The sequence below is a fragment of the Bactrocera oleae genome, chromosome 4 (assembly GCF_042242935.1).
Source record: "Bactrocera oleae isolate idBacOlea1 chromosome 4, idBacOlea1, whole genome shotgun sequence".
NCBI lineage: Eukaryota > Metazoa > Arthropoda > Insecta > Diptera > Tephritidae > Bactrocera > Bactrocera oleae.
In genome coordinates, this window is record NC_091538.1 from 46,521,391 (window position 1) to 46,544,896 (window position 23,506).

Sequence of the window (23,506 nt, forward strand, 5' to 3'; positions counted from 1 at the left end):
ATAAACTGTTATTTGAGTGTGTTTCTGGTAAAAAAACAGCTTATCTTAAAATTTAGTAACCGTTCCGAGACTTTTAGGCTCTCTTTTTGTCGGATCTACTACATACAGTCAACAAAATAATTAGAATACCGTAGTTTACCAAGGAACTCCTCTAGTTACTAAACTAGTAAATGTTCTGCATAGAAATTTGTTGGTGATAATCATTGGTCTCAGATGTCAATATTAAAACAATGCTGTGAATTGGTTTCGATTTTTGTATGTATGAAAACCTCATTTATAGTATATACATATGTACAAATAGTTTCCTTAAGCTTGGGATTCATCTGGATCTTCCCCAGCATATGGGTTATCTGCCTTGTCTTTCACGCGACGCAGCGTTATACCCAGTTTAAGTTCGGAAAGGAAATCAGAAACTGGCGGCTTACGTTCGGCGCGTGGCTTTACACCGCTAATTGTGGCTGCTTTCTGATCGACTTTCTGTGGATGACACAAAAAACCATAACAGAATTAAGAAAAAAAACGTGATCGGTATGCCATACCTTTAATGCTACACCCTTCCGAATACTATCTAACAAAGCACCACGCGCATCGCCGATATCATTATTTTTAGATGTAGGCACCGATGGTTGTGTGCTTCCTTTCGCTGTAGTGTTTAGTGCAGGAGATGGTGATGACATCGGTGCACCATTACCGGGTGGTGGTGGCGGCGGAATAGGTGCACCACCAGTAGGAGGTGGTGGCGGCGGCGGAATAGGTGCACCACCAGTAGGAGGTGGAGGTGGAGGTGGTGGTGCAATAGACGCACCACTAGTAGGAGGTAGTGGTGGTGGTACAAGAACACTCGTAACTGAAATTTGTTGAGCTGGTGGTGAAGGCGGTGGAGGGTTAGGTGCTCCCACTTTAGAAGCTCGTCCAGCAAATGATGGCTTTAGCGTAGGCTTCGGTGGTGTTGGTGGTCCAGTAAGCTGTTTTCTAACACCAACACTTGCATATACTCCGAGGTCCGCGTTAATTTTGATGTTATTTTGTTTATTTATTGGATTTACAGAAGCATACAAATTGCTATCGCTAGGTGTCGGCGGCGTTCTTGCGCCGGCATTGGATCTTCCATATTTTTCACTATCAGCAGCATCTTCATCAATTGTCCATTCGTCGAGGCTGTACAAACTCTGATTGGAATGGTAAATCACTGACGATTTTTTCATGTTTGCCTTGACAAGACCTGGTGGTGTTGGCTGTTGTGGTGCATCAATGAATGTCTTCGGTTGTGCAGATGGGGGTGGAGGAGGCGCTTGTCTTAAAGTCAGCCTCGGTTTCATGGAAGTTTGCCACGATGTTGCTTCGATTTCGGTCTTGTTGCTGTAAATATCTTCGATAGAAGGGAAATCGGTGGGATCGGCGAAACTCGCGGCTAATAAGTTCAAACTTGAGTATGCATTAGTGGCCGTTTTTAACGACACATTTGAATTTGGAGGTGGTGTTGATGGCGGTACCGCTGCTGGTGGTAGTGGCAGTACCGGTTCTGGTTGTGACTTAGTAGCTGGTACAGATGATGAAACCCAGGTAATTGGTGGAGGTGGCGGGGGAGCGTGCATTGATTTTTTCGGTCGTGAGAACCTTGGTGAGGTGATTAGACCATGATCACTGCCGGAGGATACAGTAGCGTACTTTATATCTTGTGGAGGATGACTTACTGTGCCATTAACATTACGCTTAGGTGGCTGGAAATACAAAAAAAAAATATTTTTTAATAAGGAAATATCGTCTTGCTGCACTTGATTTTAAAATCTTACCATCCAAGTGAACTTTGATTGCACGATATTTTTAATGATATCCTGTTTGCGCATGCCTATCAAGTCCTCTTCCGTTATGCCGCGTTCCAGCATATATTTCCGCAATACATTATCATTCATTGTCATCGTAAGATCGAATGCATGGCGCGTCCGATCCCGTGTCATATCGCCAGCTATGTGTTGGAAGTTCATCGGGCCGCTTATCTCGTATTTCGAACCTTTAATGCTAGTCACAAATGTTGATGGCGAAGGAGGTGTAGGTGGTGTCGGCTCAAATCGACGCGGTACAATAGGACTACTTTTTTCTAAGCTTTTTAAGCTGTTACTTGACGAAGTTGCGCTCATAGTGGCGTAGCTGAGTGTTGGCGATGGAGTTGAGCTGTTGTTGCTTGTGGCGGTGAATTTGCGTAAAGGCGGTGGTGGTGGTGTACGACTACTAGTTGTTGGTGTTGATTGTAAATTGTATGGTGATGGCGATGTCACTGTGGAAGGCTGAAAATTTGAAGTCGAGTCTTTAAAGCGTACTTTTTTAAACATAAAAGCTCAGTAGCCTTTAAATTTTATCAGCGCTATTTGATACCAGATTGATTGAGAACAAAACTTCTTAGAAATTGACATAGTTTTTCTTCTAGTTTCACAGTAAACGCTGCTATTTCTAAATATTTCTTGTACTAGATAAAGTAGCCTAAAAGGTTAGGAAGCTTTAGTGGAGGAAGTGAGTATTCGCAGTTTTTCGCTGCGTAGATGAAATAGAGCTTCAATTTTAAATACCAGGGCAGAGACCACGTCTTCAACATTATACAGAAACCATGCACCGATGGAGGCGAACTGATGGATCGTCCAAAAAATAAGACGAGAAGTGAACGCACTTACAAAGTCATGTATACGTAAACAGAACAACCCCGGATTTACAACAAAGCAACATGCAACGATAACAAGGCAAAAGATTACTTGAAATCAGCACTAGTACCGTAAAAATAATCATATTGGAAATCCTTGAATCAGGATCAGGATATTTCTGAGGGACCATATTTATAACAGCATATTTTATCTAAAGATATGCATACATATATACTTCTACACATATATATTGTGTAACTGCCGAATAATTTCGCAGCAATTTGAGTTAATCGCTGATATGCATTATGACATTTACAATCACAATAAAAATTTATCAGTTTGTGATATTAATTCATAAATTATTAATAAAAGTTTTGCTATAATTATATTTCTTACTAACTGTTAACGCATATCCTCTCAACATATAATATGTTGAGTTTCAGTGTACAAAACCGAAAGCTCTTTATAAATAGATGCATACAATTTTAGGGTATAGGAATTATATGTATATACATATATTGTTTGAACGAAAAGTTTCACAGCAATATCTCTGCATAATTTTTAAACGAAACAAATAGCATAGACATCTGCTAACTTCCTTGGATACACAACTGCCAACCTTAAGTGCGGCTCGTCAGCCTAAATTTCCTTGAGATACTCATTTCAAACCTTGTACGTATGTGACTACTTTGATCTTATATTTAGCTTCTCCGCCCGCTAGCGCCAGTAATGCAAGAGGCTATAACATACTATCATTTCGTATATTAGCTGTCTATATTCAAAATTTCTGTCGAATCAGACTCATACTTTTTTTTTGACCAAGTATGTAAGTGGGCTTCTCCACGGACGGATTTTAAAGCAAGAGAAAACGTTAACTAAATACCCTTCTCAGGTTCATTGTTTTTTAGCATAAAAGGGTATCTTGGTGGCGATCGGTCAGTTTGAGTGGCATCTATGCCAGAGGATACTTATTTTAAGAATACATTTGTGCAATCTGCCAAATAGAAACTTTGGTGAAATAAAAGTATATTGAAAGAACACAAGGAACCCTAATATCCAAACTATTACGATACTTCGACTGTGAGTTTAAAGCCATAACGATTGACAGAAAATAAAACTTAACTTAAACTTAATACAATTTTTGCTTTCTTACTTCAATATTATTAATAGCCCTGTTCTTACTGCCAGATATGGGTGTTTACTCATGGGAGATTCTACGAACCGTCTCATAAAAACATAACTTTGTAGTTAATCGAATCAGTATACTAGCTATATTTCTAGACGACCTACACTTGCTTTCATTGTTAACAGTTTGAGACACCTAAAACAAAGAGCTATTGATATAACTTGAGATCGGATTTACGAGGAAGAAGACTTGTGAGTTTTTCACATTTTGACACGCATTTGAGATTCGAGTTTAACAACGAAATCAAGTATTTTCTATAAGGCGTTTTCTCTTCATATTTTGGAATATGTAGATCCGTAAGAGAGAGGTCACTTTCAAAGATTGTTTTTTATATTCGAACCAAGCAATTATTCTACATTTATATACATATGTATGCAATTATTACCACCCAATATCCAGGCATTTTGTTGCTCTTAATGATATCGTAAATGAAGGCACGTCGCTGTTCGGATGTCAAGTACTCAATTTCGTCGGATAATCCCGCTTTACGCAAATACAGTCGTAAGGTCTCGTCCTCACCGATGCCATCGAGTGCGAACGTTCGTTTTAATTCCACCGACTCGATGCCCTCCATGTGCTGGAAGTCGTTCGGTGTACTAATGTAATTGTTATCCATAGTCGTTAACGCCAACCAAAACGTTTCAAGGAAAACTATTACGCATAAATATATATAGTTGCGGTTTCCAATATGTCTTAAGTGGGCGTTGGGTATTTAAGACTTACATAAGTGACAAATGAAGGTATGCAGTCATATACAAAACAAAGTAAATCACTATTAGCTTTGTGAAAAGTGGTAAGCATACGAAAATATCTTGAGTTTATTGATAAGGCGTCTATTTTATCAGCGCAAAATTAATTTACGATGAGTGGATTCCCATATCATCTTATGGTGATTCATTTTGCTTAGACATTTTTACATTCCTTTGCTGTACTTTAAAATTTTCGTGGAACTATTATTTTCATAAAAACACGGCGAAATGTATGAGAATTTTTTCAAAACCAATTTTGAGTTTATTTTTAAACAATATTTTGCTTAGATTTATAGATTTGGAATTGTGTTTGCATTGTTCACTATTCTGCTATCGTATTCAAGCACAAATACGATATTCCACCGAAGTCTTGAATTATATAATTATATTAAATAAAGAATCGATTATAACGGCGTTATCGATAACATTAACCGTCTAACTGTTAAATATACGTAATGCTTAGCTGTGGAAACAAACAATGAGCCATTGCCAATTTTTAACCGTTATTAAATTCGCACTAAAAACTACGAATTATAAGTGTACGACATGAATGTGTAATATCGACTGACTTCCAATATCAGTTAAGAAAAAGTATTACCAACATGCCGTCAAATAATTCACCAAATGTCGTTAGTTATCAATTCTTCAATTCCTAATCTCAATTATATTCTCTTGCTTTTGCACGTCTAGCATTTAGACCTGTGTTGTGAGTGTTTGTATTTGTATAGCTTGCAGTATTATCTACAATAATTGTTTTTTATTTCAATCTTTTCTATTTACGCGTATCATTTTTGTACAGGGGAGTTTTCTTATCAGTGCCGATGTCGGAGCATTTTAATACTGTTCACCTGTGTCTTATCACACAGAGTTATGAAAATAATAATAACAATGAGACTATTAGCATAGCTGAGTATAAGCGGTTTGGGAAGAAACCGATTATTAGTACACTGGCAGAACTTTTATTGGAATTTCCATATCTAAGGGTGTTAGCAATTAGGAAAGTCGCAAATTTTTTATAACAATCGGTTCTCTTGAAGTCACATAACTTTTTGCATAGATGGCGCTAAAAATATTATTTTTTTAAATCGTCTTATTTTTACGCGAATATTACAAATCCGTGAACGGAAAGTGAATTTCTTCAATAATTCTATTTTTTTAAATATATTTTCAAAAAAAAAAAATAATAACAAAGAAAACGTTTTTTTTAATTTTTAAAATAAATGTGCATTAAAAATAAAAAATTGTGACACATTTAAATTAATTCTTTTATTTTTTAATGTTGAAAGGAGTTCGGGACAAAAGAACTATGGACACCCCGGTGTTGGACCGACCAGTTATTTTTTTTGAATCGCGGCCGGAAAGGAGTTCGACGATCTCCGATGTTCGTTCATACCATCAGATCGCGGCGCAAAAGAAATTGTGACTGTTACATTTCTTCAGTATTGTTTTTTTCACAAAAAATGTTTAACTCACTGAACTGGTAATTACAGTTCAGTGATCTTAATTCTGCAGAAAATATGTGCAAAGTGCGTAAAATATATTTGTAAATATATATATAAATTATTGAAAAAATTCACTTTCCGCTCACGGATTTGTAATCTTCGCGTAAAAATAAGAAGATTTAAAAAAAAAAATCATTTTTGAGGCCTCCATAGTTGGGAGACCAAAACTATACATTTACCGTTTTTTTCTAAATTCTAAACATTTAAAAAAAAGAGATAAGAAAATTATAACATGTTGGTAATCACCAATCTTCAGCTATTTCCTAATACGTTTAATACAAAATATTAGTTGAAATTACATATTATTTGCTACACCCTGTTAACTGAACATACTCGTAAGCGCTGAATATATGAATTCGAACATTCGCTACTAGAACAAGCAAGATTTTTAAAGAATTTTCTACTTAAACCTTATTGACACCTCAAAAACATTATTTCAATAATTATTTGAAAATTTTCCCGATTTTTCCATGTATTCGCATACAATTTTGACTATGTTTTATGTCCTCTAATGAGGTGTTTTAATTTATGTTATTTCGCAAGTAGCACTACAACTCCGAAAGCATTCGGAAAGATTTTAGCCGAGCCGCCATTACGTTCAGTGAAGAACGTGCCCCTGTGAAAAAGTCGTGTCGTTGCACAATTGGCAACGAATTTTAACGCAAAAAGTGGAAATTATTTCCAAAATCTAATTGAAATTTACAATTAACGATTGCGCGTAGTGTTTCGCATATAAAATATGTGAAAGTAGCGGAGTTTAAGTGCAGAAAATACGTTGTGAAAAAAGTAGGAATTAATCGAATTTGATCGATTTTGGTGAAAAAAAATTTTCATGGTACTCGCCATTTACCCGACCCGAAAAATAATGGTCATCTTATTTGCCTCTCACTCGCACGCATTTCAGAAAGAAGGGGTGTGAACGAGAGGTCGGTAGTGAATAAGATTATATGGCGCATATTGCGTTTCGTGTTTGCACGGGTGTATTTGTGTGTGCACGAAGTATGCTTAGCCCAGCTATTTGGTTCGGGAAATTTTGTTTTTGTAAGAAGGGTATGCGCATTGTATTAAGTGGATGGCTGGAGGTGTAGTGTGCAACCGATAAGATAGACGCGAAGATGGAATTACAAGTTCGTCAAAATACCCTAGTAAACGACGCGTCTCATTGTTGGTGTGGTGGTAGGAACGTTGTATCAGTGTGTGTAACGGTCGCTGGATAGCGTGCGCGGAGCAATAGTTTTTCGAAAATTCGGATTTAGGTGCGAGTAGTTGCGCTGAATATATAGTTTTCGAAAAAAATCGGAAATATTGTGTATGTTTAAAGCGCGTGTGCGGAAAAGAGTTGAAAATAGTGTGTATATAATAATGATTCGGAGAAAAGCAACGTGCTCGGTTCGGTCGTTGTCGTTTATTGTAGCATGTTATTGTGTTTTCTGCTTTGGCTCTGTTCGACTTTACTCTACGTTTGTGTAGCATTGGCTTGGTGGGCTTGAGTGTAAATGCGATAACCGGCACTATCGTGTACATTCCATACATATTCTCCTTGTCGGTTAGCGCGAACGCTGACGAGAATATCGTCGACGACTAGTCTTCCGCCATTATGGCTTTTATGCCAAAACCACGCTATTCTGCAAAATTGTGATTTTTCTTTGTAAATTTTCTGAAAAGTTTTAAGTGTTTAAAGTTTTATGTGGTGTTGAGACGTATTCTTGTAACATAATTGATGACTTTTCGGCGTCATTGAATGATTTATAGTTTATATATGTGCGCTAAAAATTGTAATTAGGCGTTTATTTTTTACGTGATTTTGCCCTTTTTCTTCAATTTCCGTGTTTTTTTCGGCGCTGTATTAATGCTGAGAAAGCATTTGTGAATTCGCCGGGTTGTATTTGTTTTGTACGAATTCGCCGTATCGCTTCGTATAGCGTCGTGATAATCCCGCCCCGGCTATGCCTTCGCTTGAGAAAGCAGTTTGTGTTTGTAAAAAGTGTTGCAACCACTTTTGTTTATGTAGTTTTAAAAATGCGGGAAAGTGAGCCTACCTGCAAGCTGCCTCCAGCCATTTTAATTATTGAACAGAAATGCGTTCATAAGTGGTCTTTTTTAAAATGCATCTAAATGCTCATTTTAATATAATGTAATGAAAACAACAACATGAAAAAGTGACAAAATTTGGATTTATAAAGAGATCTCTTAATTTTCTAATTTCTTTTGACAATGCATTCTTATGCAGCTGTCATTTTAATTCGCCGGAAAAGTAATACAAAGCATACAAAGAAAATATACACAACAACAATTCATATGAAATAAGAAAAAGTCGAGTATTTTAATTAGAAATAATATATTTAGTATTAATCCCTTTTAAATGCAGATATTAAATTGAACTTTAAAAGGGTATAACAATTGTAAAAGTAATAATGGAGTAAAAAATTACAAAGAGCAGATCCAAAATAAAAGGAAGATATACTCGCAGGTAGGAGAAATAGGAAGCGAAGTTTAACATCAGCACAACAAGCCGAAAACAACAGCAGAAGTTAAAGCAAAAAAATAGCAACAAACAAATTCGGCGACTGGAAAACATTGTGTATAAATAAAAAACATAAACGTGTTAGTGTGATAATAATATTTAAATAATAGTGTAAGAGAATTACAATGTTGCAATGAAATGTGCAAAAGTCATCAACGTAATTATGCCAATTCATTTGATTTCTTCGATTTCAACTTGAAAAATGTCGTCGATTCCATTGTTGCACCGCTCGTCGTTGTCGTTGCTACCACCGCAGTGCTGTAATTGCAATAACTTTCTCGCCTACATTTTGTTGTTGATATCAACGCTGTTGTCCACGCTTTACGGAAGTTCTAACAGCGTCAGCAAGAAAACTATCAATAACAATAAATCTTGCCCTAACCATCAACAGCATTATAATAATTGCTGCAGTTTTAAATCAAAACTAAAAATCAACATCCCAAGCTATCGTCTTGGTTGCGTTAAACACTGCGTCGATAAATTAGTTGTGTGTACTGGAGCTGTAACAAAAGAAAGTAATCTTATTGTTAACAGCAATTGCCAAAGTTCCGATACATATATTCTCACTCCCCTTAAAACTACCGACCAGCTCAGCGTCTACAACGATACTAGAAGCAATTGTTGGGAAAGCAACAGAAAAAATAGAGTTTCAGCAACTACCACTGATCGACGTTTACTACAACAACCACAGTTGGAAAAACAACATCGAAAAAGGGAATATTGTTGGTTTGCGAAAAGCGATAACAAAGATTATCGAATAAGTACTAACAACAACAACAGAAACAGCGTCAACAACGATAGCAACAGTCCGCAAGGCGCGCTATTAATTCTGTCAAATACTAACATCTACACTTGGCGACCAAGTGTAACTACCACAATAAAATTTAAAAAATCAGGAGTTGTAGCGGTGGTTATAATACCGAATTTTGTGGATCTCACACACCTCTTCTTGCATCCTACATTTACACCCCATAACATTTTCAAAGACAGCTCCTTTACCTCGAAGCACCTGCTTAATAACGACAAGAAGCCGTTTTCCACCTCTTCAGCACAGAGGCTATTTAGTAGCAGTTTAACGCCGCTGCTGCAGGACAAGCAGCAGTCGACGCATTCCAACATAAAATTAGACTTATCGTCGACGTTACACGTTTTTGTGCAACAACGAAAGTCAACGTCACAATCGCGAAAGCTACAGCATTTGCTTGTTGGCGTGAAAAAGTACGCTTAAATTAGATTAATATTAAAAAAAAAAGGAAAGATAATAGAAAGCGGAGAGCTCTTAATTTCATAAGAACAAACTTCATTAGCTAGCAGACAAGCAAGCTCATTAACAACATAAAATAATCATTAACAATCCAAATCATAAAACGTATCTTATCGGTCATAATCTTGGCATAATCAAGTCGACTACTAACGAAGCGTACATTTGCGAAGAAGAGTGCAAGAAGAGTCAGGAAACGTAATAGAAGTAAAAAAAAAAAACAGTAACCACCGTTGCATTCATAAATAACATACACACATCTTCGTAATATCATCATGTCGAAGTTATCGTTTCGAGCGCGTGCGCTCGATCCCTCCAAGCAGATGCCCATCTACTTGGCCGAGGAGCTGCCTGATTTGCCTGAATATTCGGCTATAAATCGTGCTGTGCCACAAATGCCTAGTGGCATGGAGAAGGAAGAGGAGTCGGTAAGCTTACAAGATTTCTAACCTAATGTCATAATGTTGGAAGTTCAGTAAAATATCATTGTTTCTAAGGAGTGGAGAGCAAAGTTATTAAATTAAATGCGAACAACCGCTTAAAAAAAAGTGCTAGCTCACTTATATGGCAATTAAAGTATGTATACATACGTCATTTGTTGTATGTATGTGTATGTGTCGTATTATTTTTATTCGTCGCAATATGATCTTTATACATTAGTCAGCAAACAACAAAAACGACTAAAGTTTTTGTGTTCAGAATTGCGTCGTCGTTATACAGTTTGCGTTATTCATAATCAATATATCTTTGCTGCTATTACGCCTTTAAATTTTATATTTTTCTTCGTATTTGTTTCTGTTCAATATATTTTAAACATTCTGCAGATGGATATACATATATATGTAGATATATCTAAAAGTTAGGTCGTATACCATGATCCGCTATTTAACAGGTCTCTAATTTGCTTATTATATTTCACTACAATTTTATCTTATACATTTTTTTTTTTTACATATAATTTCATATAAACACACATACAAGTATGAATATGCAGCAAGTAAACACCTAATAATGCCTCTGCTCATTTGACAGGTAGAATTTCCTGAGTTGTTATAAGTAAATATGGTATGTACGTAGGAATGTGGTTAACTTCAATAAATAACACCACATTTTTCCGTGGAATTTGTCATTTGCATATTTGAAATATACATATTTTTTTGATTATAAATTAATTATATCGGAAATGATATGTGCATATATATACTTATGATAAAATAATGACTTGACAAATATTTAAATATTAGCAAACCTAATCCGAACCCTCTATATTTTTTAAAAATAAAGCAGCTTGACTCGAACTCGTCATTTTCTCTGAGGATCAATATCATATATTATGTATCTACTATATTTTACAAAATCTGCAGCAACATATAAAATTAGCAAAGTATTCTGAGAAGAAAACACTTTACTTCGGCCAATAATACAACTAGCAAGCGAGTAGCGTTAAAACTACTGTCCATTAAATCAGAAACAGACGCATCGAACCGCAGCCAAATGATGGGAATACTAAACAGTCCGCAACACACTCATACATAAATAAACTCTGACTCACACTTCAGCTGACAATACAGTCACACTTTGTAACGCAAACATCTTTCTGAAATTAAGCGCAAAGATGTGGGAATAGTGGTACATTGCCTGCAGCTGTAGGATTTCTTGAACACCACTGTATTGCTTGCCAACAGCTTTACAATTGTTGTAGTCATGGCACTGTGAAAGTTGCTGTTATTGCTGATAGCAACCTTTCAATAACGTCTTCTCCCTTCGTTTTGATTTAAACGGATAATAGTGGTTTTTATGCGAACGTTTTTTTTTTTGTTATATACATATGTATATATTGTAGATATAAGTGTGTACATATTTGCCCACATTTTTTAGTTAAGGTTTCACGCACACTGATTCTGCAAGTAATTCTAGTAGAGTTGGTAGAATCGCTATGCGGTGAATTTGTTAAGAACGAAAACAAGCCGTTAAGCAAATACCTTAGAAAGTGCTACACATGGAGAAACACATTTGTTTCGCTTTGCGTGGGCTATTTTGTTCCTATAACATTATAGTATATAGATATGTAAACATATACTAATTTGATTTCGATCAAAATCAATTCATTGTGTAGAAAAATTTTAAATTTGACAAGGTATAGAAATTACTTTACTATATAAGATATTTATACCCTCTTATTTCGTAAAAAGTATTGGCTATTCATAAACTGTTCCACCAACCAAATAGTAGATAGATGATTCGTGATAAGCAGTCGATGACACCCAAACACTTAATTCTTGTGAAAATAATTGTATAATATTTCTTAATTACCTATTACAAATACAATGTTTTATATACACTTATTGACTAAATAATTGGTGAGTTTAGCTGGTACTGTTTTATTGCTAAATAGTGTTGTAACTGTTCCTTTTTTTAATGCCATTAAATTTTTACGATGAAGGCGAAATAGTAGAGCTTAGGTATTTGCAACTTCCATTACTATTTTGTTAAAAAAAACCAAAAAAAATTGAAAGGAAACTCTTGGTTATCCCAGAAAAATTTTCGCCGTATATTTTTCGTAGCTAAAAAAGGATCCTTTTGCGACTTCAGACAAATTTTAGCGGAAGTTGGACTAAATGTTAGCTCGCAGACAATTCGGCATCTATTAGTGAACAATAATCTACTGGGACGTAAGGTCAGAAAAATTCCGCTACTATGAAAAGTCCACATACACACGAGAAAAGATTTTGCCGCTGAACATAAAAATTGGTGCGGTTTCACTATGGAAAAAAAGTGGCGCAATATTTTATTCAGTGATGGAGCTAAGATTCATCTTTACTGAAATGATTTTAAAAGAACCTGCCGCCGACTGAAAAGAAAAAAAATTGATTTTAGATATACCATAAAGACAATTAAGGATGCTATCACATTAGGAACCTGCCAAAGATTAATAAAAACCTGTGCCAAATAGAATTGGAATACTTATACAAAACCATGAAGGATATACAGGTTATTATTAACCCATGGACTAATTAAAGAATAACTTGAATTTTTATTTTTATTTAGAAAAATAAATGTTTTACACCTATTCTTTTTACCAATGATATTTCATATTATGGAAAAAAAACTTAGTTTTAAAACTGAAACAAAATTTTTATAATTGCAAAGCTATAAAGGGGTTAGGGGTAGTTAGAATTTTCAAATAAGTCATTTTTTTTTTGTGCATTTTCGTTAAGTATCTTGAAAAATTTCAAGTTGATCCGAGAACTACTTTTTGAGTTATTCGAGTAACTGTAAATGCGTTTTTCGCAAAACTAAAAAAAAATTACTGAAACTTCTCATTTTTTCGTGCCTCTGACTACCCCTAACCCCTTAAATCAAAAGTTTTGTACACCTTTTATTTTGTCCATAAATGTACATATGTACATACCCAGATAATTAACAACAGGTTACACTTCAGTAACGAGAATGTACTTTTTTCTATTTTTTTTTTGTAAATTATTTTATCACATTGCATATGTGTATATGTATTTATTTTGATTCATGAACCACTTGTTTCAAGTTCATTGAAAAATGATTAAACAACTGGAACTGAATAACTCAACTTATACAATATTATACTTTTGAGTATAACAGTTTGTGTGACTTTTTTTTTATATTATTAATAGTTCGTGCAACCATATATGTATGTATGCATATATACACATACTTTTAATTGATAAGATTAAAAAGTTCGATTGTAATTTTTCTCCTTCAATCAATCATTTTTTTATTATTTGTATGGCATTACGAATGCAATTTCTTATAAATAGTACCTGTAATTACTTAAATCGATTATTATTGAGGAAAGCTTAGTGTTTCATAATAGCTACTTTGCGCAAATAATTCATTTTAAATGCCTGTTTTTGCATTTTATTGAGTCATTGAATTTTAATAAGTTCTTATGTTCTTAAATAAAAAAATTTTGCCAAATTTATAATTTATGGTGCAACTCACTATAACAGGGTGGTTCATAAGTCGAGTCTGAAAAATATTTATTCAATTAAATACTTATCTAGTTGACAATCTTTTGGCTTTCAAGTTCTTGAATTTATTATTATTATTTATTATTACTTATAGTTTATAGTTTATTTATTTTCGATTATAAATTATTTGTTTTTTTTAATTGTATTTTTTTTGTAATCTTTTTAAAACTTTTTATCACAATTAATTTAAGGACGATGCATTAACATTTTCTATTGTTTACTTTATTTTAATGAATGTTATCAAAGTTACTGCTATAATTAGTGACATACAAGTGTGATAAACAGCAGAAGTTAATTATATTTTTTGTTCTCTTAAAAATATTCGTCATCGCCTAAAGTCATGAAAAGCAAAATCATATATATTAGTAAGCAGTGTGAATCGTTTCATTTACATTAAACCTTTTATGTATTACGAATTTGACTTGCAAAGCAAATGTTTTTTTATTTCATCCATTTATTTGTATAAATTCATACTTTTTTGCTGCTTATCTTTATTTAACTCTCTTATGCCATCTTTATATCGGGCTTTCGTTATCACTTTTTTTTTTATACCTAATTTAAAATATTTTTGTGAGTCTAAAAATCCAAACGCAGTTGTAGTCGTCGTTGTTGTTATTCACACGACGAAGGCCAAAAAAAATTCGGCAAGGCGTTTCGAGAGCGCCAGCGGTGTTGTTGTAGCGGTGTGTTCTTGGCTGCTCTTAACGCAAGTCGTGACCTGCTGAAATTGCTCATTGTAAGAATTGGGAAGTGCAATCGCGCTTCTTGTTGTTGTATTTGCAATTGTACAAATTTTTTTCCATTTCCCTTTTTATTTTTATTTTATTATTATACTTTGTATTCTTATTTGCCATGTGTTGGCAGTGTTTTTACTTCCTTTTCATGCCTTGCCATTATATTTCAGTCTACCTCCACTTCATTTGGTGTATTCTTCGCGACACAATATTCACAAAGTTAGCTTTTTGCTCGCAACTCTTTTGGTTTGTTTAATATAAATTTTTATTTATTTATTTATTATGTTTTTTTGTTGCTGAAACTTCTGCCGTCTTCAAGTCGATTTGCTTACTTTGGTTTTATTCGTTTTCGAAAGTCACATGTTGTTGTTATTTTCATTACTGTGTCTGCTTTTGGCAGTTCATAGCAGCCAGTTGCCTTTATCATCTTTGTTCTTCAACGGAACGCAGTCGGTGAATGTTTTTTTTAGTGCTTCACACAATCTTACTGGCTCTGGAATACCATATATGCATGTACGTGGGTGTAAAGTGAAATTATTTGCACGTTTGGCTCTGTGGTTTCACTTATTGGCAATTTAAATATTTTTGTATATAAAACAGGGCTTGGTGTCGCCGTAGCTTAAAACAAATCTCTGAAGCTTATGGTTAAATAAATTTTTAACTCGCTTTATAGTGTGTTTTTGTTGGCTTTAAATATGATAACCAAATTCGACATTTCAGCAGCTTTGCCACATTTCTAATCGTCAAACTGAGATTTAGTGACAAATTTAAAATATTTTCTCTCGTACTCTTATTTGTTCGGTAACGACGAGTGCTTAAGACATATATTATTCGTTCGTGATCTGCGGTTTCCAGGTTTTCATATATGATTATAAATTCAATATTACATTCTAACTTATAATTAGTACTAAATCATACTTTAATATTTGAAAACTTTATAATTACCTTGCAGCACACTAGTTACTATCGATAAGATATCGAAAAGTTTATTAAATACATTCGAAATAACACATACCCACTTACATATGTTAGTATATACAGTTGTACGTACCAATAATCAAATGTACATTCACACGTGCATTTACATAATTTTGGGTGTGTTAGAGCGGGTCGCCTATTTTTCTTTCTATAAAATCGCATTTTTTTTTCTATAAAATCGCATTTTGTTTTTCTATAAAATCGAAAACGTTCTATAGATAATTCTGAACAAACTTGCTTAAGAAAGTATCAGACAACTATAAATAACATATATTTCCCATACAACCCTATATTCAGATTTTTTATTATCCGGTATGATGCCCTCAGTTCAAAAGCTAAGAGCATACCAAATTGCAGAATTATCCTCTTAGCCTAAAAAACGACGATTTTTGGGAATTAAAATACAGTATCGAAATTTTTGAAAAATTTTTTTTTTGTGTTATGTAGCTCTGAGATCTCGCACGGCGCTAAAATAAACGGTCATCCACTGCTGCAGATATTCCGGCCTTCTCCGTGGATGAAACCGAAAAATGAAGAGTTATATACATAACTCAAAAAAACGGGAATAAAAAAAAAACGAATAGTCGATCTGACTGAGACCAAAAATTATCAATACAATATCGAAATATCGATGTGTGTGAAATTTCATTCAAAAACTAACCAAAAAAAAACAAAATTTATAATCCTAAAAGTTAAAACTAAACTTAACGTTAGGTTTTAGACCCATACTTTTTTCAGCAAAGTTGTTTAGAATGATCCGTAGAACATTTTCCGCATATACGATTTTACAGTTTTATCGACTCCTACAAATCGATCTGCTTTAGTGTATATATCGGCGGACATATTTATATAGTCGTTAACATGTATATATATATATGTCGCTACAGATAACTTTCTTGTTTATTTTTTTCTTCGTCCGTTTTGTTTATTTTTTCTACAATTGAATTGAAGCATTGTATTCAAATTAATTTGAATGCAAAGAGGATGCTAATTGGTAAAACTACTAATTTTCAAAAAAAAAAAAAAAATTGTTAATTTTGCTATCATTAGTAATATTAAGTCGATTGATTGCGTACACAATTTCTAATGACCCCTTACGATTTTTTTTATAACGGATCTAATTCGCTAAGCTCATAACGAATCTAATGGTGCAGTTAGTTATCTCTACCTTATAGCATAGCTACTTTAACTGAAAATTACATAAAAAATGTTCTAAACTCGCACATAAGATTATCTATTTTTTTTCTCGACTGATCATTGTTACTATTCTACATATGCAATTATCTAAGTTTTTATTCACAGAAAAAGTAGTACAATTGTATTTTTTTATTCACCCTTGTACCTATGTGTTAAAAAAATGTCCAAAAAATATATCCACTACCACAATAAGACAACAGTTTGACCGACCGATAGTCATCAGACTATAGAGACTAGACAAGAGGCGATATCCTTTTCATAAGAAGCCCAAAGTAGAGTATAAATAAAAATAAAAACTGCCGAAATTTGAACATGTATGCGCAAAAAAAAAAAAATATATTCGCTTACCAGTTGATTGTGCTGAGTATATAACATATTTGAAGCTAATGCTAAGTAAATAAATATATATTTCTTTATGTATAGCTATAAATCCTAATGTAGTTGTTGTTACGGATTTTTTGTTGCTGATAATTTTCTACTATTTCTTTTTGCTAAATTTGATTGCGATCAGACAAGTTCTTAATGTCTATCTGCTTAAATGTGTGTTTTTGTATTGAGTTGGTTTTTTTTTCAGACACTCCTCTTTTTTATTTCTTATTATTATTATTTTTTTTAAGTAAATTTTTATTTTCGCGTACAGTTTAAACTAAAGACGTTCCTCTGTTACTTTATGTTTTAATATTTTATTGCTGTGTGAAAAGCTATATTTTTTAGAATATATAGCTCATACAGCTGTTGTCCACTTATTGGAAACAAATACGTTAGTTTTGCTGTTTTAATTTTATTATCCAAGAAATCGCTTTGATTTATACATTTCGCTCCGAAACCCTCATAAATATCAGCGACAGCTAATTGGAAATATACATTTTTCTTTTAAAAAATAAACAAAATAATTAGGAAAATATTTCCAAAAAAATATTCAAATATTGTCAAGAATTAGTATTTTGTCGGAAATCCGGAAGGCAATTCACAAGCTTTGTCTTATGTCTTATGTTGTATTTCAATAGTCTTAAAAAATACGACACTTGTGAGCACCCTTTAATCGTTGTATGTCAAATTGTGTAATATTTGTACACTTCACCAGCTGATAGTGAAAAATTAAGAATACAGAAATGCCACGAGAAAGTGACAAAAATAAAATTAAAGCTTCTTTATGTGAAAATCATACATTGACTTTATTAGGAGTTGAATCAAGTAAGTTCACACTGTCTTCGACTACCGCAGAATTATTCAATCTCTTGCCGAAAATATCCTCCAACTCCTCATAGAAAAAACACATATTGCGTAAACTATCTAAAGAGAAAAATAAAGGTCATAACTAAAAAAATGAGATTGCATTAAAATATTTTACTTTTTATTGTGTCGCCTTCCATACTCCCTGCACGTGTCGACACTTCCCACGCCTTTGCTTTATTATAACTAGTGCGCATGTTGCGAACTTTTGCGCGCACTACTTTCCATCCTACCGTCATTGCGTTTCTTCGGTAAAGCGACCATAGAAGTGTTGAGCCGTTGGTTTCTTTTTAATAACATTCATTTAACCTTGTGTTTTTTTTTATTTAATGGAAATAACAAACCTTTAAACTTTAATGTTCCATTAGGAACTCCACAAGCGTTTTTTCTTGTGCCGCACTCCACTTATGCACCGGGTTGAAACAGCGGCGTTTTGGTTTACACTGCAATAAACTCAATTGCAACCACATAGACAACAAAATATTTTATTTAATTTATTAATTTTAGACACTTAAACGTCAACAATAAAAAAAAGTAAATACAGTTAATAGCTGATACAGTTGCACATTCAAAAGACATACCTCGCAGTTTTGTATTTGTCGTATTACAATTTTGCATGGGAAACAACAACGGTGTTGATATGACAGTCATAAAAAAATGAGACAATATACGATATGACACAATATGACACCTTGTGAATATACTAATAGTATCATTAACAGTAGAAAAATAGGTCTCTCTCTCTCTCTCTCTCTGAAAATTGGAAGCGTAAGAACACAATAATCTATAATATTATTCTATACACAAATTTAATTAAAATCATGACATTATCGTAAAATATTAAATAGGAATAATGTGGAAATGGTATGTATAAATGATGCAACTGGTTGTTGTTGTTGTAGCGGCAGAATTCTGCCGAGTTGACAGTCCTTGGCCGGAATGAATCCGGGTCCGTTCCGGTTACGTAGACCCGACTGTCGTGGGAACGGGATGCAACCGGTCATTTTGACCGGTTCGTAGTTCTAGCGTTAAAAAGGTTTCGCCTTGACTTGACAGAAATTTGAAGATGTAATAGTTGTTTCACTAATCCTTGGCGATTAATCTAAAATCAATGGAAAATTGTTTTATTAAAATATAGTGTAGTGCTTCATCGATTTTTTTTTATATATATATATACAAGTATGTATAATAGGTTCAACTACATAAATGGAAGACTAATAAAATACTTGCCTCATTTAATTTCAATGAAGGTGTTAAGTAGAAATTAAATATGATTAAATTTTACAACCGAAAAACTTTTAATAAATATTAAAAAAAAATGTGAATAGCGAAAATTTTTAAAAAATTAAAATAAATATTTAAGTATTCAAAACTTAAAGCGAGAGATCTCTTAAAAAATATCTATTTTAGTTTTCTACGGGAAAACCCGAGAATAATACATATTGAAATAGACTACCAATACAAACATATTTTATGTTCCACGTGTTTTTGGCTTTCCCTAAGTTTTGTTAATTTACGATTTTTTATACCCTTGACAGGGTGTATTAAGTTTGTCACGCAGCTTTTAACGCTCAGAAAGAAAAGTTTAAAGCAATGTAAAATACATACAGATATATACCGCTCTGAATCTTTGCACACATCCTATTCTCCTCAAATAGCTGCTCATTTGTCGGAACCACTAAAGCATATAGCTGCCACACGAACTGATTGATCAGTATTTCATTTGGACAACTTTTTTATTTGACAAGATATCTTCACGAAATTTGTCATAGATAATTGCCGAAAACAACGCTATAGCCTGCAAATTGTTCAGATCGGACCATATAGGTGCCATACAAACTGAGCGATCATAATCAAGTATGGAAAACTTGTATACTGTGAAGGATATTACAGTTTCGGTGCACCGAAGTTGAAGTTTGTTCTTGTTTTTCTTGTGAGCATGCTACTTATTTACTCGAAGAAGTGGCACGCCATTCCAATATCTGTCATATCATAATACGTGCTCGCATGTGCATCTCGGTTGGCCTTATCTTCGTAATTAATTTATCACATGAAATAACGTTAAGATCAAATAATTTATTCACCAAAAAATATATTTCAGTATTTAAATACTTTTAATATCATTTATCACCGAAATTACTTGCGGAATAAGCATCCGCAATGTTGTCAATGCTTTTAGAATTATCACTAAAGATTTTGAACAATTTCTCCCATATATACATACGTATGTATACAGTATATTAAGTAATATGGCAGAGTATTTTTATTTAGCAATTTGCCAACTCGACTTTGACGTCCTTTTTAAATTTGATTTACATTAATCATCAATTGAAAGTATAAATATATTATTTACTGGCAACTTTACAGCATTAATTTACTTCTTACATTTTCGCTTATAGTTAAATTCATAAAGCATGCCATGAACATGTATCGTTATTTAAATAAATATTTCAAATAAAATTTACAGCTTTATGCCACAAAAATAATTACTCAATTCGCGCACGTCAAATGAAAGTATTAATTAAGTTTTTGTTGAGCTCTTTTAAGGTAAAATTTAATTTTCGTACAGTTTTAATAAATTTGCATTTTGACAGTGAACTTCTGTTGAGATAAATATAATTATGTTTCTTAGTGAAAAATGAAGAAAACTGAAGAAATTTGGAACTTAATTGTAGAAGATAGGAAGAAGGGTGAAACATATAAAAAAAAAATATCTGAAATGTATTCCATTTCGATCGGAGAAGCAAGAAATATTTTTGAAAATTTCGAGAAAAATAAAATATGCAAGACTCAGTACGGTGGAGGTCCAAAGCTCAAAATTTCCATATATAAGAAGAAAAGTTGCCGAAACCACTGAAATTTCACCGAGGGAGTTGATTGTTTTTATTAGTACAATGCAAAAGAAATTGCGAACGTTTGGTTTGAAAAATTACGTCGCAAAAACCGACCTATGATTTCCATCGCGAATAGGAGTTCGCAAAACAATATCTAAACATGTCAACCCCATTTTGGGACAAAGTAATTTGGTCCGATGGGTCGAAAATTCGAGCTAAGGAATTCAAAAAAACGAAAGTGAGTGTGGTGTAAACCTTCTGATCGCTTAAACCCACTGTGCATACAATCAACAGTAAAGCATGGAGGGGTTCTCTCATGGTTTGGGGTTGTTTTTCAATATTCGGTGTAGGTAGTTTAGATCGATCGGCGAATGACGGGGGCTACATATGTTAACATTCTTAGGGAAAATTCGACAATACTTGTAAGTGCAGAATGAATTCGGGGTCGTTCAACCACCCACAAGATAACACATATCTCCCCTGGCTATAAAAAAAAGATATATTCATATATAAATTGTTAATTAAACATCCATTGAAATATTATAACATTGTATGATTTTTTACCTATTTATTTTAATAAATGTGCACTGAAAAATTTACTATGAAAATTATACTTTCATTTGATGCGTAGTGTATATATAATATGTTGAATTGTGCATTGAACTTCAAAAAGTTTCATTAATAATAATTTCTTGAAAACATAACATTTTTGTAAATAAAAGTAAAATGAAGATTCCAAATCTCATGTTTTCTGAAAATAATCTTATCACACTTTTGTATAGAGTTCAGGGGCAAAAAAATTTATCGGTACATACATACATACATATAAATTACCTGAGAAAATATGGATTTTTACGCAGCTGTTGTTAGATATTTGACTGAAAAAATATAAAATATTCAAGCGTTTGCTTGCTAATCTTTTAAACAAGCATAAGTGTATATACCGCAAGTACATGTGTATATTATGTACGAAAGTTCCGATGTGAATCACAGATATTCATTATAATATAATTAGCACATTTTATTTAGTTGATTACTGATAATTTATTCAGATCAATGTACGTAAATAGAGTAAATATAATATAATAGGGGTAATAGGGGCAAGGTCTTTTCTTATTCTAATTTCATTCCATTGGAAACATTTTCTTTTAAAGAAATTCATTCGAATATTAAAATTTCATTTATATTTTTAATTAACTTTGCGCAGATTAGATAAGAAGTAAAAAAAAGTACTTACTAGCGCAGAATACCGTACTTCTCAATATTTTTATCCATTTTTCCATTGATTGTTTTATTTAGTACTCGCCATAAATGTCAGTTCATAACGTTTATCTTTTGGTAAAAAGAAATATCTGTTTTCCACGGATGTTACGGGCCTTTGTGATACATAATTTTCTTTTAGGTGGCCTCTGTTCACATGTGTAAGTTGTCATAATCTGAGTTATAAGTTTTGGACGTAGAACCAACAATATTTTTCAACTTAAAAAATGTCTCATTCGTTAATTATCTGCCTTTGATAGTTTATTAAGTTACTTAATGATAACTCCTCATTTAGTTAGTATTACTTAGTTGTTGTGGTTTTTGTAATGGTAATCTAATAGCTTTTTGGGTGGCAAGGTTCAAGTCATTTAACCGGGAGCTCAGGAAACGTGCTTCGTCATCCAGCCGTGAAAATGGTCGCCGTGGAGTGGTGTATAAGAGGCTCCTTGCGTAAAGAAGTGAAAATTACCGATCATGTAGCGGTTTACTTTTGAACACATGTCATCAATGCCACTGCACGACGAACTAGTTGGCGGGTTTCCCAGGTTTCAGTAGCGGTGCCACTCAGAAATTATTTAGTCGAACTATCTGCTTTTGTCGAGCAAAAACCGCTCAAAATTCTGCTTCATTTGATTAAATATTTATAAAAATTAATATCTAGGTTAAATCTTTAATTAAATTAGTCTACGAAAATATATCTAACTCGAAGTATGCACTTTATTTTTGTTGAACACCGATTACAGTTTTTAAGCCTTGTTAGCGTGGAAATATACATTCCACGTACGAGTATGTGTACATGTTGCCCTTAGTGAACTATCTCAACAAATTAGTTTGTTTTTATTTGAACATTAAAGGCCTCCTGTCACAGTCTCAACACTCCACTCCCTCCGCATCAGAGAAGCATTCATCTCCCAAATTAATTGCAAGAGTAATACGCTGCGCTTGTTAACAAAATATATCATTTGCCACAATCCAAACTTCCGGCACTACACTGCACCACCCACCGCTGACGCAAGTCTCAAATGCTCAACGACCGTCTAATGAAATTGGCGCGAGTATTTATCTACTTTTTCATTTTTATATTGTAAAAACGCGGCGCATTTCCATGTGAGCCGCGGCGTAGTGTGACATGAAAGTGAACATGTGCATAATAAATGTAACAAATTTATATACATATGTAAATATATCTACTTATATGCATTTGCGATTATTTCACAAACACATGTTTCGTGCAAGTGCAGAAGCGTACAGCGTACCCGGTTAATGTTTATGGTACACTCGTTTGCACATTTTGACGTTTTCGCCGTTTTGCCGTTAGTGAGTGTAGCGTGGTTGACAACATGTGATGACTGTGATGAATTGTTGTTTTAGTTTATTCATTTCATGCCATTCGGTGTAGTTTGCACGC

General features: G+C 33.5%; 2 protein-coding genes and 1 long non-coding RNA gene across 4 annotated transcripts in view; 1 reads left to right on the top strand and 2 right to left on the bottom strand.

Moving 5' to 3' along the window:
- Positions 1 to 240: 240 nt before the first annotated feature.
- On the bottom strand, positions 241 to 5,144 carry Whamy (WHAMM and JMY related). 2 transcript variants are annotated; one of them, XM_070107964.1, is made up of 5 exons: positions 4,543 to 5,144; positions 4,205 to 4,470; positions 1,794 to 2,285; positions 540 to 1,721; positions 241 to 477 (listed from the first exon to the last, which is right to left on the bottom strand). In XM_070107964.1, exons 2-5 carry the CDS (start codon positions 4,433 to 4,435, stop codon positions 307 to 309), a joined length of 2,076 nt encoding a protein of 691 aa, XP_069964065.1. In that variant the 5' UTR covers positions 4,436 to 4,470; positions 4,543 to 5,144; the 3' UTR covers positions 241 to 306. The 2 variants fall into 2 exon arrangements, with proteins under 2 accessions (XP_069964065.1, XP_014088231.2); XM_014232756.3 differs by having other exon boundaries at positions 4,205 to 5,144.
- A 4,986-nt stretch (positions 5,145 to 10,130) lies between these two features.
- E(Pc) (Enhancer of Polycomb) overlaps positions 10,131 to 23,506 on the top strand; it is a 28,109-nt gene continuing 14,733 nt past the window's right edge. Inside the window, exon 1 of the mRNA XM_014232769.3 lies at positions 10,131 to 10,283. Within this exon, the coding sequence (XP_014088244.2) occupies positions 10,131 to 10,283 (153 nt within the window). The remainder of the gene's footprint in view (positions 10,284 to 23,506) is intronic.
- On the bottom strand, positions 17,475 to 23,373 carry LOC138857123 (uncharacterized). The gene is made up of 4 exons (XR_011396105.1): positions 22,076 to 23,373; positions 18,349 to 19,106; positions 18,123 to 18,290; positions 17,475 to 18,064 (listed from the first exon to the last, which is right to left on the bottom strand). It is a non-coding gene; the product is annotated as an uncharacterized lncRNA (long non-coding RNA).

What these genes read in the sequence shown, in the direction of transcription:
- Whamy (XM_070107964.1), bottom strand. Translation starts at nt 4,435, where the DNA reads ATGGATAACAATTACATTAGTACACCGAACGACTTCCAGCACATGGAG. An exon ending in AAATGCCTGGATATTGGGTG is followed by an intron (nt 2,286 to 4,204) that starts GTAATAATTGCA and finishes TCAAATTTTCAG; the next exon opens with CCTTCCACAGTGACATCGCC. An exon ending in GGAAGGGTGTAGCATTAAAG is followed by an intron (nt 478 to 539) that starts GTATGGCATACC and finishes TGTCATCCACAG; the next exon opens with AAAGTCGATCAGAAAGCAGC.